We start from the raw sequence: 16,260 nt of genomic DNA, 5'->3' as shown, positions 1-16,260 counted from the left end.
AACGACCGTCGTGGTGCCCGTTATCTCTGATCAGGGGTTTAGGTTTTGTCGAGCAGCTCATGCAGAGAAAGCCTGGCTGTGTTGAGCCCTGTGGTGTCCCGTTTATGATTGAGATACAAAAAACTCAGGCAACTGCAAGTCACAAGTAAGTCAAGTCCTTGCTCTCAAATCCCAAGTTAAGCCCCAAGTCAAGACTGGCAAGTCCTGAGTCAAGTCCTAACCTTTGAGTTTCAATGTGGTGAAGTCATTTTAACAACAGAGCCTTAACTTACTGTTCTTTGTGCAACTTTGAATGTCAAACAAAGTTGTTAGAAGTTGTGTCTTCATCTGGACTTTTAAACCCACACTGCTGGCATGCTGCAATGATTTTATTTGTTTATTTTTTATTTTATTGACTAGCAGATGAAATTGTCTCTGGTAAAATATTTTCCAGCTGGAGTTCAGTAACGTAACATTATTTCCTTTAGGTTCTCTCTTTATGCTGTCGGACTGGTTGGATTTGGGCTTGGAGGAAGGTATCGAGTATTTTTAAGTCAAAAGGTCCAAGTCTGAGTGAAGCCATGGATCATTGGTGTTAAAAGTCCAAGTGGAGCTGCAAGTCTTTTGATTTTTTTGAAAAGTCGAGTCCAAGTCATGTGTCAAGTCCACATTTATAGCAGGAAATGATGTTTCTCCATCAGGATGGTCTCCATCAGGCCTTTCTTCATAAGTCTGTCTCTGTATGACAGCGTTCAGATCGAGGGTCATTCTCATAACCTACAGATGCAGAAAAACAGGAAATGTCCAACTTATTGTTGGGTTCACTGAACTTAATGGACACGATACAAAAAGACTTTGTCCAAGTTACATTAAAGCTACAAGTCAGTATAATCTTCAGTATTTTTACTGTTGTGCTCTAATACAGAATTCCTAATGGAAGATATTTTAATGAATATAAGTGTTGCTTTCTAACAGGAAAAACATCATGAATCATTTGTAACGGCTGAATGTGATCACTGTTTGCTACTTAAAGACAACTGAAGACAAACAAGGAAACTCAAATCTGCTCACTTGCTGTTGATTCAAGCATCACATCTTCATTCACAACTCTGTGGAGAAAATGATGATGATTAGTTTCACAGAATAAATTCTGATGAATTGAGATCAGCATTAACAACCTTCTTCTTCCTGTAAATTAAAACAAAGTGCAACAGCTCGAACAACGCAGTGGAGACAAAGTGACAAACATGCAGGTGATGAGACACAAAACGATCTTTACTTCATGGACTTTCTGAGCCTCCAGACGTAGATCTTGTAGATCACCACATTCAGGACAACATAGATGATGAAAATGATGTAGAAGAACAGTCGAATTACTAAACTGTCATTGTCTGTAAAAACAAAACAAAAAACAAACAGTGATATAACAGAAGAATATCAAAGTGATGACAGTTATGTTAAAGACAGAGTGAACAGAAACTGAACTTTGTGCTGTTTGTCAAAGAAAAATGTGTCAAAATGACTTTGAGTTGAGAAATGTGTGGAATGAATTAAAACTGCACATACAGGAAGTTGTAATATGTTTTATCGTAGGTTCGCTCTCGAGTTTTCCGTTGAAAGCCGTCAGCTGAAAGGACAGAAAATCTGTTAATCAGAATGAACCATCTGAAGAAATATGAAGAATAAAGCTGGAAAAATCTTGTGACACAAACCTCCACTCTATAGTTCGTAGAGTAGCTTAGATCACGGAACTCAAAAACACAGATTTTCTCTTTAGGCTCCTTCAGAAGGTTGCTGTCATCATAAAGACGTGCGATGAATTTCCCATCAGGTCCATTAAATTTTTTGTTTTTATAATCACAGGAGACTTTAATCACATTATGTTCTGTAAGATCCAGCTTCACATGTTTAATATCTTCAGGTTCTGTAAGAAAGAGAAGAAAAACAACAGATTTCCCTTTAGATACAACATGTAAGCTTAGACACAGTTAAAGTGATATTTTACTTCCCAATAACAGAAGCTTTAACTCTGACAGAGTATTGATCTATTGATTATCAAAACAGAAATAAAAATATCAGAAAATGTGTTGTCATTAAAAGTTACTATTCTGTATTCTTATGTGCCTTTAAATGATCATTTATGTCATATAAATAATTAAAAATGTTTAATTTAAATGTAGAATTTAAATTAATTTTCTGACACTATTTTAAAGTTAATTTTTTAAAAAGGAAACTAAGAAAACACTTTTTGTTGTTTTTCTCATTTAACAGAATTACTTGACAAAGTTAATTAAGCTTCATTTATTTATTTAACTGAGTTATTTAATTCAGCATTTATAGTAAATATAAATCTAATATCATTATATGATCATATCATACTATCATAAATATAATGTAATAATCATTTTTAATTATCATTGTACCAACTGATTACAATTGAACATTTCTAATATTATACTGTGGTATCAGAGCTGTGATAAATGAACAGATCAGAACTGACTGAGGCTGATATATTTCTACAGAGACACTGACAATAAACATATTTCTCCTACAAGAGTCACATGATGTCAGTTTTCTCCCAGAATACATCGACAGTTTAAATGATCTTAGAAAAAGTTTCATAAAGATATGAACTTTTACAGCCACACAGTTGTCTTAAAGGGATATTCAACAGTATGTGAAATACACAGCCTTCATAAATAAATACTCAGGACGCTCTGTTTGTATCATACACATGTAATCTTGCTCAAAGAAGAACATTTTTTTTGGACACTTACTTCCAATGTCAGTTTTCTGTGTAACTTTCGTCAGTTGACCAACTTCCTTGTTGTTGTATTTGGTTTGGATGTCACAGCTGTAGTCGGTGAATGATTCCAGTCCAGTAACATCACATCTTCCTCCTGTTTGATCTTTCTCAACTTCAACTGTTGTGTTTGATTGAATAACAACAAACACAAAATTAAGACAATATACAACAGCAGATTGTTTGTTGGTCAATTTATTTATTAAGTGACAACAAAATGGACACCAATCAATAAATCAATAGTTTTTTTCTGACTTGATTCACTTCATATGTAAATAAGAATATTAAACTACGACACGTCAGTGTTAATTCTGTGTCATATTTCATGTCAGTTTTAAGAATCTTCTTAATCAAACTGTAACTTGGTATCTCATCTCAGATTATTTCCACCTTCTGTCACTCAGCATGTTAAAGCATGAAGCTCTGTGGGTCCATGGATGATTCAAATGTCCACACTTTATTTAACTATTTAGTTCAAATGTCCAGTGAAAGGATCTCCAAACACGTCCAAAGGAGCATTCCTCTAAAGGGAATAAAATAATTAAAGAGTTCATCTAAATTATTTAACTCACCGTGTTTCCATTTGTTGGCAGCAGGTGAACAACTGCAGACATAAGAAAGTTTCTCGAGTGTTGGAAGGACGTTTGGACAGTTCTGACTGGTCGTGGTCCACCTCAGACTGATGGAGGTGTCAGTTACACTCTTCTCTGTGTTGATTATTTCAATATCTGTAAGAAAACATGATAAATGTGTAACACTGAGTATCTGATGTTTCCTTTTATCCAAAGTTATCTTAGGATAAAGCTTATTGTTCTCATCACTGCACTGAGGTAAAGTGAATATCAACACACCACAGTCAATCCGGACAGAGACAGCAGTTGTGTTTGTTATGAAGACGTTGTTTTCCTTGACTTGACCAGTACAGCTGTAGTCTGTGAAGGGCTCCAGATCTGACAATTCCTTGGACTCATCGGGTTTTTCTCTTTCTGATGAGACACAAGAAAGACAACATTTCTTCATCAGCTGGTATTTGTACCTCAGTGACTGTGAGCTGTTATCTTTTGGAGTTTGATTAAATTCAAACCAAATCAATAAATGAATCTTCTATCAGAAGTGATTCTCAGAGGTCACAAAGCCTCAACTTCCTTGAACACCAAAGATAATTCAGATGAGTTCAGTTTTCAGTGAAACTGGTTTTCATTGTCTTTTCTGCCTCTAATAGTGAACATTATCTCCACCTACTGACATGTAAATCCATTCATAAAGTCTCTTTACTTCAGTCTTTACTCACCCTGACAGGTGTAATTCACGGTGAGACCAACACAGTTTGGAGGAAACTTTGTGTTTATTTCTGCAGGAAGTTGATTTAGAGGTTTCTGATTTATTTGACTTGGATCTAAGAAACCTGTGTAAAAGAAGAGAACAGCACACACATTAAACATGATGAAGTAATGTCTCCAGCACATGCAGCTCATGATACAGGTGGACTCTACTGTACATACCAACAGGGATGATTGTGGTGATGTTGAATGAAACTCAAACACTCTGCATTCATTGCAAAGTAAAAGCGAAAACACTGCAGAGAAATGTTAATATGATTATAACAAGTGTATGTAAAGATGATACTCACACTGTGGAGGCGGAGCTACAGTAGACAGTGCGGCGTCTAAAGAATGCATTCAAATGAGATGAGAAAAGGAAACAACAAAACATTAATATATGTTTTTAAAACAGTTACAGTCTTGTAACAGTCATACATGATGATAAATGGTGTTGGTTGTAAATGAGAAAGTTCCTCCCTGTGATGGTGGCAGTCACTGTGGTGTTGGACGTGGTGTTTGGAGGTGTGGTCTGGTTTTGAGTGTTTGTCTCAGAGTCTATTGACGTGATGGTTTCAGGTGTTGTGGGTGAGCGTGAGATGATTTACTTTTTAATTGAAGTGTCTCTGTGTTTAAGGTTGAGGTTGTTAAAGGGTCGGATTCGGCCCTCGAGCTGCCAACTGACTGGATCTGATCTCCTGGTTGTCAGTAGGGTTTGGGTGATTTGTCAAGATAATCGATTACAAAAATACGTTGACTTGTATAGCATGTGTGGAGGCGTTGCTATCAACTGCTGCGCCTGGTCAGAACATGGATTCACCTGGAGAACAAACTGCAGAGAACCAGCCTCACCACGATCATCTGCAGTGTGGGAGTATTTGAGACAGAGACACAACAGTTTGGTTTCTTTAGCTCCGCTTCCTTTTATACTTTCTGTTTGCTTTAGCAGCCACGCTTGAATCAGAAATGGCTAAAACGAACGTTACAGACTGTCTGTAATTGATATCAGTTATTTTCTTTGACTCACACTGATGCAAAACTTCACTGCCAGTGATCATCTTACCTACATATGACTCCAGTGATGAAATGACTTCATGTCATAACCAGTTTAAGTTTGAAGTCTAAATACTGGTTGCAGTATTTTTCAGATCAGACATCTGACATGGAGTCAATTAAAAAGGTTGGAAATGAGACAAATTTTAAAATTTCACTCTGTTTTCATTATTCTAATGTGCTTTATGTGTCTATTTTTCAGGAATATAATTGAACAAAATATAGAAATATTAATGAGACACGGTTTTGATATTTATTTTACATATAAAGTAATTGTTAAATTAACTGAACAGTAGATAAATCCATACATTTATTGATATATTAATCAGTTAAATGAAATAATTCAATTCCATGTAAAATCTACTATTGTTATTAATTTCAGGGAATAATTGACAGTTGGATTATCAGCATTTATTGTAATTTATATAAATAATGTCAGTAAATCTTGTGTTGATTCAAATTCAAATATTCATTTTGTAACCATATTTGTAGAGTCATCGTACGTCACAAAGTTTTCAGTTTTCTTAATAAAAAGTTGGGTCAGTCTTTACAGTATTTTACAGGTGATGACTAATTTTTCTTTTTTGGACACTTACGTCTCACTTTTCTGTGTAACATGTGGTCTTCAGTCATTAGATGGAAACTTACAGACTCTGACCACAGTCTGATTTTCTGTTTCACACCAACGATACTGAGCTGCGGTTTATTTGATACACAGGAAATATGAAGTCAGTGGTTAACTGTTACTGGTATGGTTCAATTTTATCTGACGCACAGGACAAGACAAACACACGAAACATGTGAATTTAAAATGAACAACTGAGTCTCTGTGCAAAATAATCAGTCAGCTGATGTCTGTATACATGCTTCATACTTCTGATGTGTTGTTGTTGGATTGTGGGAAAGTTTCCTTGAATGTGCCGACAAACTAGGTGCTTCACCGTCTGTAGCCTGAGGAGAGCTGCACTCCACTGAGTTCACTCTTCTAGTTTCATATTATGTTTCTTCCAGGGTTGTTTGTGACCTTTTTTCTGATCTGATGTCTTTAAGTCGTTTTCTTTTCTTCATTTCAAATGAGGACAAACAAACAAACACTTTTTTTATGCTAGAAGTAACAAAGATATCCAGGGATGAAGTTGTGCGTAATGTTGCACAAGTATTTCTCACATTTGTAAAGTTAACAGAAACATTTTCTCACTCATCCATTTTATTAGTTATCAGTTTTATCTCCAGCGAGGTCACAGAGCGTTTCTCCTCCGCTGCCATCAATAAATATCACGGTGTGTTCAGAGACAGTTCAGGGCTTCTGCTGTCAGAATAAATGTCAAGAATGTTCAACAGCCAAATATTTCACATGATCATTTATTTCAATTATTTTATTTATTGTTCAATAATAATTATTTAATTTATTTAAATCTTTTTTTTTAATAATGGAGAGAAGGTCACTGATGGTTATTAATGATGAGTTAAATAACTTTTTTATACAGACTTCAACTATAAAACGTCTCATGTTGCCTTCAAAACACAGAATTATCACAATCTTAAATAAATTTCACAACTGTCTTATATTATTTCTTATTCTGTTAATTAGTCAGTTGCAGGAATTCTCACACGGTTATATTTTTAAAATTAGTTAAATATTGATATCATGTTAAAAATACATATATGATCATTTAGTGTAAATAATCCAGGGCCTCTTACACATGTGGTGTGTTTGACATGATCTCTCTCTGCTTCCCCTGCACCCGTATTTTCAGTCTTATTTATTTAAAAGTGACAAAACACACAATAAACAAAGTTCAAGATGAATTTGACTGAAAGTACTTTTGTTCTTTATAAATATTGTGATAATTCTGTTATTTTGAATTCTTTTGACCATGATAATCTGTAGTCAATATCTAATATTGTAACAGCCCTAATTTCAATATTCAAAAAAACAAATTTATCAGGATCATGAAATATTTCTCGCCTCCCAACACTGTGCCACAACACGTATAACATGAAATATTATTTCATTAAAAACTGCAAAGTTAAGGATAACCGATAACAATGATATGACTTTGCAAAATACTTTTTATTGATGAGTCTCTTTATTTTTCCATTGACATTTCTGATGGTTCTGTTTACTCACAGTTGGTCAAAGTGATGATTCCAGTCCAGAGCAGCACGATCTTCAGACCACAGAGACCTGCCATATCCAGCTGTTCGGACGTGTGCAGCTGCTTTCATGCAGGGTTTTTCTATACGCACATTTTCACCCACTCACGAAGAATTGGTCTCAGTTTTAACTTTCGACGCAGCTTTCTGACACTTTGGACCTCAGCACTGATGTCGAGTCAGATGAGTGGGAGGGATCACATCTCATCTCTCATACTTTTAATTTGGTAACAGGAAGCTGCTTTTCTGCTGGCAAACAGGAAGTCCTCTGTTATCTAAACATCACCTCTGGTTTCTTCTCTTTTCTTCATTTAGTTTAATATCTCTATTAGTTGCTGATTTACTATTTGGATTCTGTCTTCAGTAGAATTTGATATGTTACAACAAACTACTGTAACAGACGTCCACAATACACTGAAAAAGTTTATTACATTTCTTCAAGTTCATTAAACTTCACATTTTCAGTATTTGTTTTCAGAACACTTCAGAACTTATAAACATGAGTTCTTCTAACTTCAAATCTTTTGACTTGAAATGATGAGTTGAATCAAAGTGCTGTGAAGAGTTCAATCGATTTATTAAACTGAGTTTGTAAAGAAGCATGATCAGCATATTAACACAGACCAGCTGCTGCTGCAACACAACTATGGTTAAACACAACAAGATCAAATCTGGGAAATGTGTGTAAGCTGTGACAAAATAACTAAAATGAACTAAAAAAAAGAAAATGACAAGAAAGAAAATCTACAGTACAACAGATCACCTTCTGAATTCAAGTTTCTCTTTTCTGGGGGAACTAAGAAGAGTTTTAAATTCCTTGTTAACTTCATGAAACACTTCATTTAAACTTGACTGAAACAAAATGGAACACACCAAAACGGTCTCGCTCAGTCTTTCCATTATATTAACGACACTGAAGGTGAGAATATTCTGGCTCTGCAGGCTGTTTGATTCTCACTTGTCCTCTGGCTCAGTGGGTGTGTACTGTGTGCCCACAAAACAACCGATGACAGACTCAATCAGTTACAAATATTTTTGTCCGATCGCCCAATCCTGTGGCAAGAGTAGAAAGATCGTCCGTCCACTGAGTGAGGGTGTCGGTCGGTCGCGGTCCTGGAGAGTGACTGACTGTACGTATTCAGAAGAGCTCGTATTTTCATCACCATAGTTAAGAAACGGGTGTCAGCTGACATGTGGAGGTGATTTTTCTGCCTCCGCCTGAACTCTGCCCACGAAAAACAACCTGTTTATTAATGTTTACCAACGGAAAATGAATCTGTTCCATCAAGTTTAATCACTGAAACTAAACCAATTATTGGAGCTCTTAGCTGACATCAGAAGGGAAGTTAAACATTTTAAAATCACATTTAAAATGGAAAGAAGCAGAAAGCACACATAAAGACAAAGAGTAAATGATGAGTTGGTTGGCAGCTCCATCAGGCCTTTCTTCATCAGCGAGCGTCTTCATGATGCTGTCCAGGAGGTCGAACATTAACGTAAACTGCAACAACAAACAAAAAGGAAACACTGCAACAATAATGTCTGCTACTCTTTGGATAACTATACCATGCAAAAGTGCTACAACTGCAAGTTATTTTAAATAGTTTCTAACATGCGCTCCCATGTGTTAATATTCTATAGCTGCTGAATGCGACTGCTGTTTACTGAAACACAACTGTAGTAAAGAAGCTAAAGTTCACTCACTCGCTGTCTGAAGCATCATGTCTTCATCCACACTGTGGAGAGAACAGATGATTGGATTCAAGAAATAAAATGTGAAGAAGAAGTAATAGAGAATATTTTACAAAGAGCCACACAGTGTAAACACTCCTGTCACACTACAGCTGTCAGTGACAAAGTAAAACTATGATTTAAACTCATGGACGCATATTTCTTTAGCAGGAAAATCATTTCTGAAAAGAAAAACAGGAACAATGTGAGAGAAGGAGGAGAGTAGATGCTAAATGATTTTTACTTTCTGGACTTTCTGCACTTTACATAGATCCTCACAGCCATGGCGACAATGATGATGATGAAGATGATGAAGAAGACCAAAGTACCAATCAGAGCTTTGTCATTGTCTGTAAAATGATGGAAGAATAAAAAAAACATGTTAAAATATGTGATAGATAGAAATGGATTTCTACAGTCAGAAACAAAAGTGTCAAATGATTTAACTGAACATTCAGAGACAATTTGTTGAATGAATTAAAACTGCACATACAGGAAGTTGTAATATGTTTTATCTCAGGTTTGCTCTTGAGTTTTCCGTTGAAAGCCGTCAGCTGAAAGGACAGAAAATCTGTTAATCAGAATGAACCATCTGAAGAAATATGAAGAATAAAGATGGAAAAATCTTGTGACACAAACCTCCACTCTGTAGTTCGTAGAGTAGCTTAGATCACGGAAATCAAAAACACAGTTTCTGTTTTCATCCCCATCCACAAGGCCGCTGTCGTCATAAAGACGTGCGATGAATTTCCCTTCAGGTCCATTAAATTGTTTGTTTTTATAATCACAGGAGACATGAATCACATTATGTTCTGGAAGATCCAGCTTCACATGTTTAATAACTTCAGGTTCTGTAAGAAAGAGAAGAAAAACAACAGATTTCCCTTTAGATACAACATGTAAGCTTAGACACAGTTAAAGTGATATTTTACTTCCCTATAACAGAAGCTTTAACTCTGACAGAGTATTGATCTATTGATTATCAAAACAGAAATAAAAATATCAGAAAATGTGTTGTCATTAAAAGTTACTATTCTGTATTCTTATGTGCCTTTAAATGATCATTTATGTCATATAAATAATTAAAAATGTTTAATTTAAAAGTAGAATTTAAATAAATTTTCTGACACTATTTTAAAGTTAAATTTTTAAAAGGAAACTATAAGAAAACACTTTTTGTTGTTTTTCTCATTTAACAGAATTACTTGTCAAAGTTAATTATGCTTCATTTATTTATTTAACTGAGTTATTTAATTCAGCATTTATAGTGAATATAAATCTAATATCATTATATGATCATATCATACTATCATAAATATAATGTAATAATCATTTTTAATTATCATTGTACCAACTGATTACAATTGAACATTTCTAATATTATACTGTGGTATCAGAGCTGTGATAAATGAACAGATCAGAACTGACTGAGGCTGATATATTTCTACAGAGACACTGACAATAAACATATTTCTCCTACAAGAGTCACATGATGTCAGTTTTCTCCCAGAATACATCGACAGTTTAAATGATCTTAGAAAAAGTTTCATAAAGATATGAACTTTTACAGCCACACAGTTGTCTTAAAGGGATATTCAACAGTATGTGAAATACACAGCCTTCATAAATAAATACTCAGGACGCTCTGTTTGTATCATACACATGTAATCTTGCTCAAAAGAAGAACATTTTCTTGGACACTTACTTCCAGCCTCAGTTTTCTGTGTAACTTTCGTCGGTTGACCAACTTCCTTGTTGTTGTATTTGGTTTGGATGTCACAGCTGTAGTCGGTGAATCTTTCCAGTCCAGTAACATCACATCTTCCTCCTGCTTGATCTTTCTGACCTTCAACTGTTGTGTTTGATTGAATAACAACAAACACAAAATTAAGACAATATACAACAGCAGATTGTTTGTTGGTCAATTTATTTATTAAGTGACAACAAAATGGACACCAATCAATAAATCAATAGTTTTTTTCTGACTTGATTCACTTCATATGTAAATAAGAATATTAAACTACGACACTTCAGTGTTAATTCTGTGTCATATTTCATGTCAGTTTTAAGAATCTTCTTAATCAAACTGTAACTTGGTATCTCATCTCAGATTATTTCCACCTTCTGTCACTCAGCATGTTAAAGCATGAAGCTCTGTGGGTCCATGGATGATTCAAATGTCCACACTTTATTTAACTATTTAGTTCAAATGTCCAGTGAAAGGATCTCCAAACACGTCCAAAGGAGCATTCCTCTAAAGGGAATAAAATAATTAAAGAGTTCATCTAAATTATTTAACTCACCGTGTGTCCATTTGTTGGCAGGTGAACAACTGCAGACATAAGAAAGTTTCTCGAGTGTTGGAAGGACGTTTGGACAGTTCTGACTGGTCGTGGTCCACCTCAGACTGATGGAGGTGTCAGTTACACTCGGCTTTACATTGATTATTTTAGGATCTGTAAGAAAACATGATAAATGTGTAACACTGAGTATCTGATGTTTCCTTTTATCCAAAGTTATCTTAGGATAAAGCTTATTGTTCTCATCACTGCACTGAGGTAAAGTGAATATCAACACACCACAGTCAATCCGGACAGAGACAGCAGTTGTGTTTGTTATGGGGACGTTGTTTTCCTTGACTTGACCAGTACAGCTGTAGTCTGTGAAGGGCTCCAGATCTGACAATTCCTTGGACTCATCGGGTTTTTCTTTTTCTGATGAGACACAAGAAAGACAACATTTCTTCATCAGCTGGTATTTGTACCTCAGTGACTGTGAGCTGTTATCTTTTGGAGTTTGATTAAATTCAAACCAAATCAATAAATGAATCTTCTATCAGAAGTGATTCTCAGAGGTCACAAAGCCTCAACTTCCTTGAACACCAAAGATAATTCAGATGAGTTCAGTTTTCAGTGAAACTGGTTTTCATTGTCTTTTCTGCCTCTAATAGTGAACATTATCTCCACCTACTGACATGTAAATCCATTCATAAAGTCTCTTTACTTCAGTCTTTACTCACCCTGACAGGTGTAATTCACGGTGAGACCAACACAGTTTGGAGGAAACTTTGTGTTTATTTCTGCAGGAAGTTGATTTAGAGGTTTCTGATTTATTTGACTTGGATCTGAGAAGCCTGTGTAAAAGAAGAGAACAGCACACACATTAAACATGATGAAGTAATGTCTACAGCACATGCAGCTCATGATACAGGTGGACTCTACTGTACATACCAACAGGGATGATTGTGGTGATGTTAAAGGAAGAATCCGCACAGTTTCCTGAAGTGAAGGTTGTAGTCAAATTTGAGCAAATGTCATTGTAATCAGGTTTGATGCAGAATGTTTTACTATCATTTTTGCATTGCTCAGATCGATTCTTATTTGATGCTGACAGTGAAGAGCTGATGTCCCAGTCACTACGGTAACAAACTGATCCAGGGATGCAGCTGGCAGCACCGACAATGACTGTAATGTCACCTTCACCTGAAACACAGAAACATCTTCCTGTTTCACACACAGTCTCATTTCTTTGATGAAGAGAAACTATGATGCAATTCAACAATTATCATTAAAGAAGTTTTACTCACTCGTTGAATTTGTCTGTGTTGTAGTTTCAGAGCCGTTACAGAGGATTCCACTGCCATTAATACTAATAAATGACACATGATGCTCATAATCAGTACAGGGCTTCAGATGGTTGATTTCACGTGATGGGGTTTGACTGGAGAACTGAAAGTCATATTTCCTTCCTGGTTGGCCTTTCTCATTAATGTTAACCTGGTAGGTGTCATTGGTAAAGCTGTTGATGGTAATCTGGAGGCCAGACCTGAAGGGTCTCACAGTGTAAGAACCTGCAAACAAAATCAACAGAATTATGAAATCTCTTACTTAATGTAAACTACCTGATGGTATTTCTTGATCTCAGACAGTTTGTTCCTGTACAAGTTGCGTTAAAACGACAGTTTGGATTATTTGAAGTGAGGCTGTATGAGGAACTTCTTCATAGTCAGTGTATTATGTTCAGCAGGTGGCAGTTTGAAGAAGCAGCAGCACTGCTGGTGTAGGAAGCTGAGCCATACTGCTGTGGACTGAGTTAAAAGTAAAATATCAGTATCAGTTCAGGTGTTCCTTATATTTAGAATATTTTCGCTGCTTTCTGTTGCTGGCAGACAGCCGTTCCTGTCCTGTCGCTCTCTCCAAACCAACCAGACTCCACTGATAAAATCAGTCATTTTCCCTCACAGAACATGTTGTTGTTGGTCTGATGGTGTTTTGCTGCCTGGATCTGTTAGTTTGTTTGTGTTATTGTGTAACTTTGGTGTTTGAAAGGGTTAGTTTGGATCCACTGAAGTCACACAATAACACAAACAAACTAACAGATCCAGGCAGCAACTCCTGTTTTCTGCAAGGTGACATTTTGCACAGGGAGTGTGGTTGATATTAAGTGACAGTGATATTGATCGGAAAAGACTGTCCGACGTCAATGTAATGTCTTAACAAAAAAATCTAAATATAACACACACTTTTAAACTGATAATGATATTTTAAAGGTGGATAAAATACAATTTGCTGCTGACCCTGTTCGTAGCAGTACACTGCTGAGCTTCCATTACCTGCAGATAATAAACTGACTATGGGTAACTAACTCAATTAACTCCACCCAAAATGATAATATGAAAAGTAATTCTGATACTCACACTGTGGAGTTGGAGGAGCTTGTGTGGCATCTAGAGAACACATCCAAATTATATTAGAAAAGAAAACAACAAAATGTTAATACATGATTATAAAACTTTGAAATTTCTCTTCCAAAGTAACTTTAAATGAAGCATGTGTCTGTATTTTATGAGCTGATGAACTCGTATGAACCTTAGCAGTGCTGGTATCTCATCACTGTCCTATATAAGAACAACAGGTGTTGGGTTGTGAGAGAGAAAGTTCCAACCTGTGGTGTTGGCAGTCTCTGTGGTGTTTGGAGGTGAGGTCTGGGTTTGAGTGGTGTTTGCCTGAGAATCTGTTGTCTCGATGGATGCAGGGTTTGTGGGTGAGGGTGAGATGCTTGCAGGAGGAGTGGTGACTGTAGGATGGAGAACATGCTGGAGGTCACCTTCACATAGAAATGCTTTACTGCCAACAGTCCTACCTGATACAAATCCTGACCACTCTTTCGAGATAACATCAGGCTTAATGCAACACTAATGCGTCCTATAAAACTGTAAGCTGAGGCTGGATACGTTACCGGACATGATAGATGAATCGGATGCCTGAGTGGAGGAGATTGAGTTGAGGGTTGGCGAGGTGAGTGGAGGTTTGGGTGTGGTTATCGGGTTGGCTGAAGACATGACAGGTGTTGTTGTCATGGTGCGTGGAGTAGAGGAGGTGACTGATTCGCTGCTGACTGAAGGTAAAGTGGGGTTTGGTTCGATGCGTGCAGGTGAGAGGGTTGTAGTACCTGGATCCCACGAAAACAAAAATCAGGCTAAAAGCAACATCACAAAGTTAAAAGTTACATGTAGCACCTCAGCAGTGCTGGTATCTCATCACAGTCCTACAACAGGTGTTGGGTCAGAAAACTGATCAGAAAAATAAAACTTTAACATACATCAGTGTGATCAGAAGTACCTATAATGACTTAACGCACACTTTGGATCATATCATGGTTTTGAATCACAGATCGGATCATTTTTTGAATCAGAAAAAAAGAAAAAAGTGTGATTAGGATTAAATTACTTTCATTTTATTTTATATTTTATATTTTAATTATTTTCTCTTCTGTTTTTTAGGCTTCGCTGCCTCGCTGCACTGCAGAGTAAAACACAGTGTGCATCTGTCTCCTTCTATAATTCAGGGAATTATAACTTCAAAAACTAAATGCGACAGTGAAACTGTATTTCAGGCTATGATTGTTAACTTTAGATTCAGATCACATGGTGGCCAAGCCGTGGGGTGTGTGATCTGTATGGACCGAGGACCAGCGACGACCCGTTCTACCTCTAATATCTGACGTGTACTTGGATATCTTGATTAGGCTTTGGCTTCACTTTTGGGGAACTGTCATGTCGTCCATCTCTATATATGTCAATGGTTACAAGTAACACACAAGTGAAATAATTTTTTTTTTTTTAAGGAAAAAGTGCTTCTCACGTTACTTTGAACTGTATTTTGATTTTTAATTGAGCATATTTTTGAGCCAGTAATCTAGTTTTTACTTCACTACATTTGCCATTTAAGCCTTTATAAAAAGCAGTGAGTTCTACATGAGAGGAATGAGTGTCGGGTGGAGAACGTGCAAGTCAGCACCTGTACAAGCTGCTGCCTGGAGGGAAAATAAGCTTCTAAATTTATGTCTGTATTTATACATATATGTATGTATGTCTGTGTATACATACATTTATCTATTTATTAAAAAATCTTTTTTTTTAATATCTTGCAAAGTTGAGGCTGATAGATTCAGAGACGAGATAATTTCATAAAACGCTTTTGTTTTTACCACAATCCCTTAAAAAAAAAGAAAGAAAAGAAAAGAAAAGAAAAAAAATTCCATTACATTGATGTTAAAAATTGTTACTTACAGTCGGCCAAACAGATGATTCCAGGCCAGAGCAGCAGGATCTTGAGAGGAGCACAGAGCGCTGCCATATCCAGCTGTTAGGGTGCAGATATGTGCACAAGTGGGGGCCAAGAGAATATATTCACATGGAAATGAAGAAGTCAAATTTCCTCTTTTGAGTTGGTGCAAAATTTTAAGAAGAAATTTGCATGTGTCTATTTAAATGTGTGTGTAACACTTATCAGTCATGAGAAACGTGTCTTTTCACAACATCACATCCGCTGTTCCTTGGCTTTCATGCTTTAAGAGGACATGACACAGTCAAAAAGTTATGATGGTTCACTAAATGAACTTCCCATCATGACGAATGTAAGCATTTCAGAGGAAAAACAAGCACCCACCATATTGTTCTGCCTGAGCTCTAAAGTACAAGGCGCAATGGATTTAATTTATTCAAGCTGTGTCCAAATACACCTTTGCCGTCTTGTCCCAGGGGCGGGAGTGATATTTCGCCCTGCCCCACTCTTTGCACCACCAGTGCAAAGCGAGATACACCTATCAGGTGTGCCCAAGTGCCCTCATTAATTCACAGGAGAGTTTCGGCCAAACATGCAATAAACCAATCAGAGGGTTGCCTCTCATCACCTTTAAGAGGCAGGTGAGCGAGTG

General features: G+C 36.4%; 2 protein-coding genes across 2 annotated transcripts; both read right to left on the bottom strand.

Moving 5' to 3' along the window:
• Positions 1-3,181: 3,181 nt before the first annotated feature.
• On the bottom strand, positions 3,182-7,568 carry LOC146324437 (uncharacterized). Its single transcript, XM_084723784.1, has 5 exons — positions 7,286-7,568; positions 4,413-4,448; positions 4,074-4,187; positions 3,634-3,768; positions 3,182-3,510 (listed from the first exon to the last, which is right to left on the bottom strand). Exons 1-5 carry the CDS (start codon positions 7,347-7,349, stop codon positions 3,257-3,259), a joined length of 603 nt encoding a protein of 200 aa, XP_084579910.1. The 5' UTR covers positions 7,350-7,568; the 3' UTR covers positions 3,182-3,256.
• Positions 7,569-7,721: 153 nt separating this feature from the next.
• LOC146324436 (receptor-type tyrosine-protein phosphatase C-like) lies at positions 7,722-15,740 on the bottom strand. Its single transcript, XM_084723785.1, has 14 exons — positions 15,614-15,740; positions 13,987-14,118; positions 13,739-13,768; positions 12,629-12,892; positions 12,273-12,524; positions 12,062-12,175; positions 11,622-11,756; positions 11,346-11,498; positions 10,748-10,894; positions 9,682-9,893; positions 9,536-9,596; positions 9,287-9,392; positions 9,016-9,047; positions 7,722-8,812 (listed from the first exon to the last, which is right to left on the bottom strand). The coding sequence occupies exons 1-14, from the start codon at positions 15,678-15,680 to the stop codon at positions 8,763-8,765; spliced, it is 1,755 nt and encodes a 584-aa protein (XP_084579911.1). The 5' UTR covers positions 15,681-15,740; the 3' UTR covers positions 7,722-8,762.
• Between the last annotated feature and the right edge of the window lie 520 nt (positions 15,741-16,260).

The sequence above is a fragment of the Lutjanus erythropterus genome, chromosome 7 (assembly GCF_056507025.1).
Source record: "Lutjanus erythropterus isolate fLutEry1 chromosome 7, fLutEry1.hap2, whole genome shotgun sequence".
Classification (NCBI taxonomy): domain Eukaryota; kingdom Metazoa; phylum Chordata; class Actinopteri; order Lutjaniformes; family Lutjanidae; genus Lutjanus; species Lutjanus erythropterus.
Note: the sequence above shows the minus strand (reverse complement) of the source record. Positions and strands in the feature narration are given on the sequence as shown.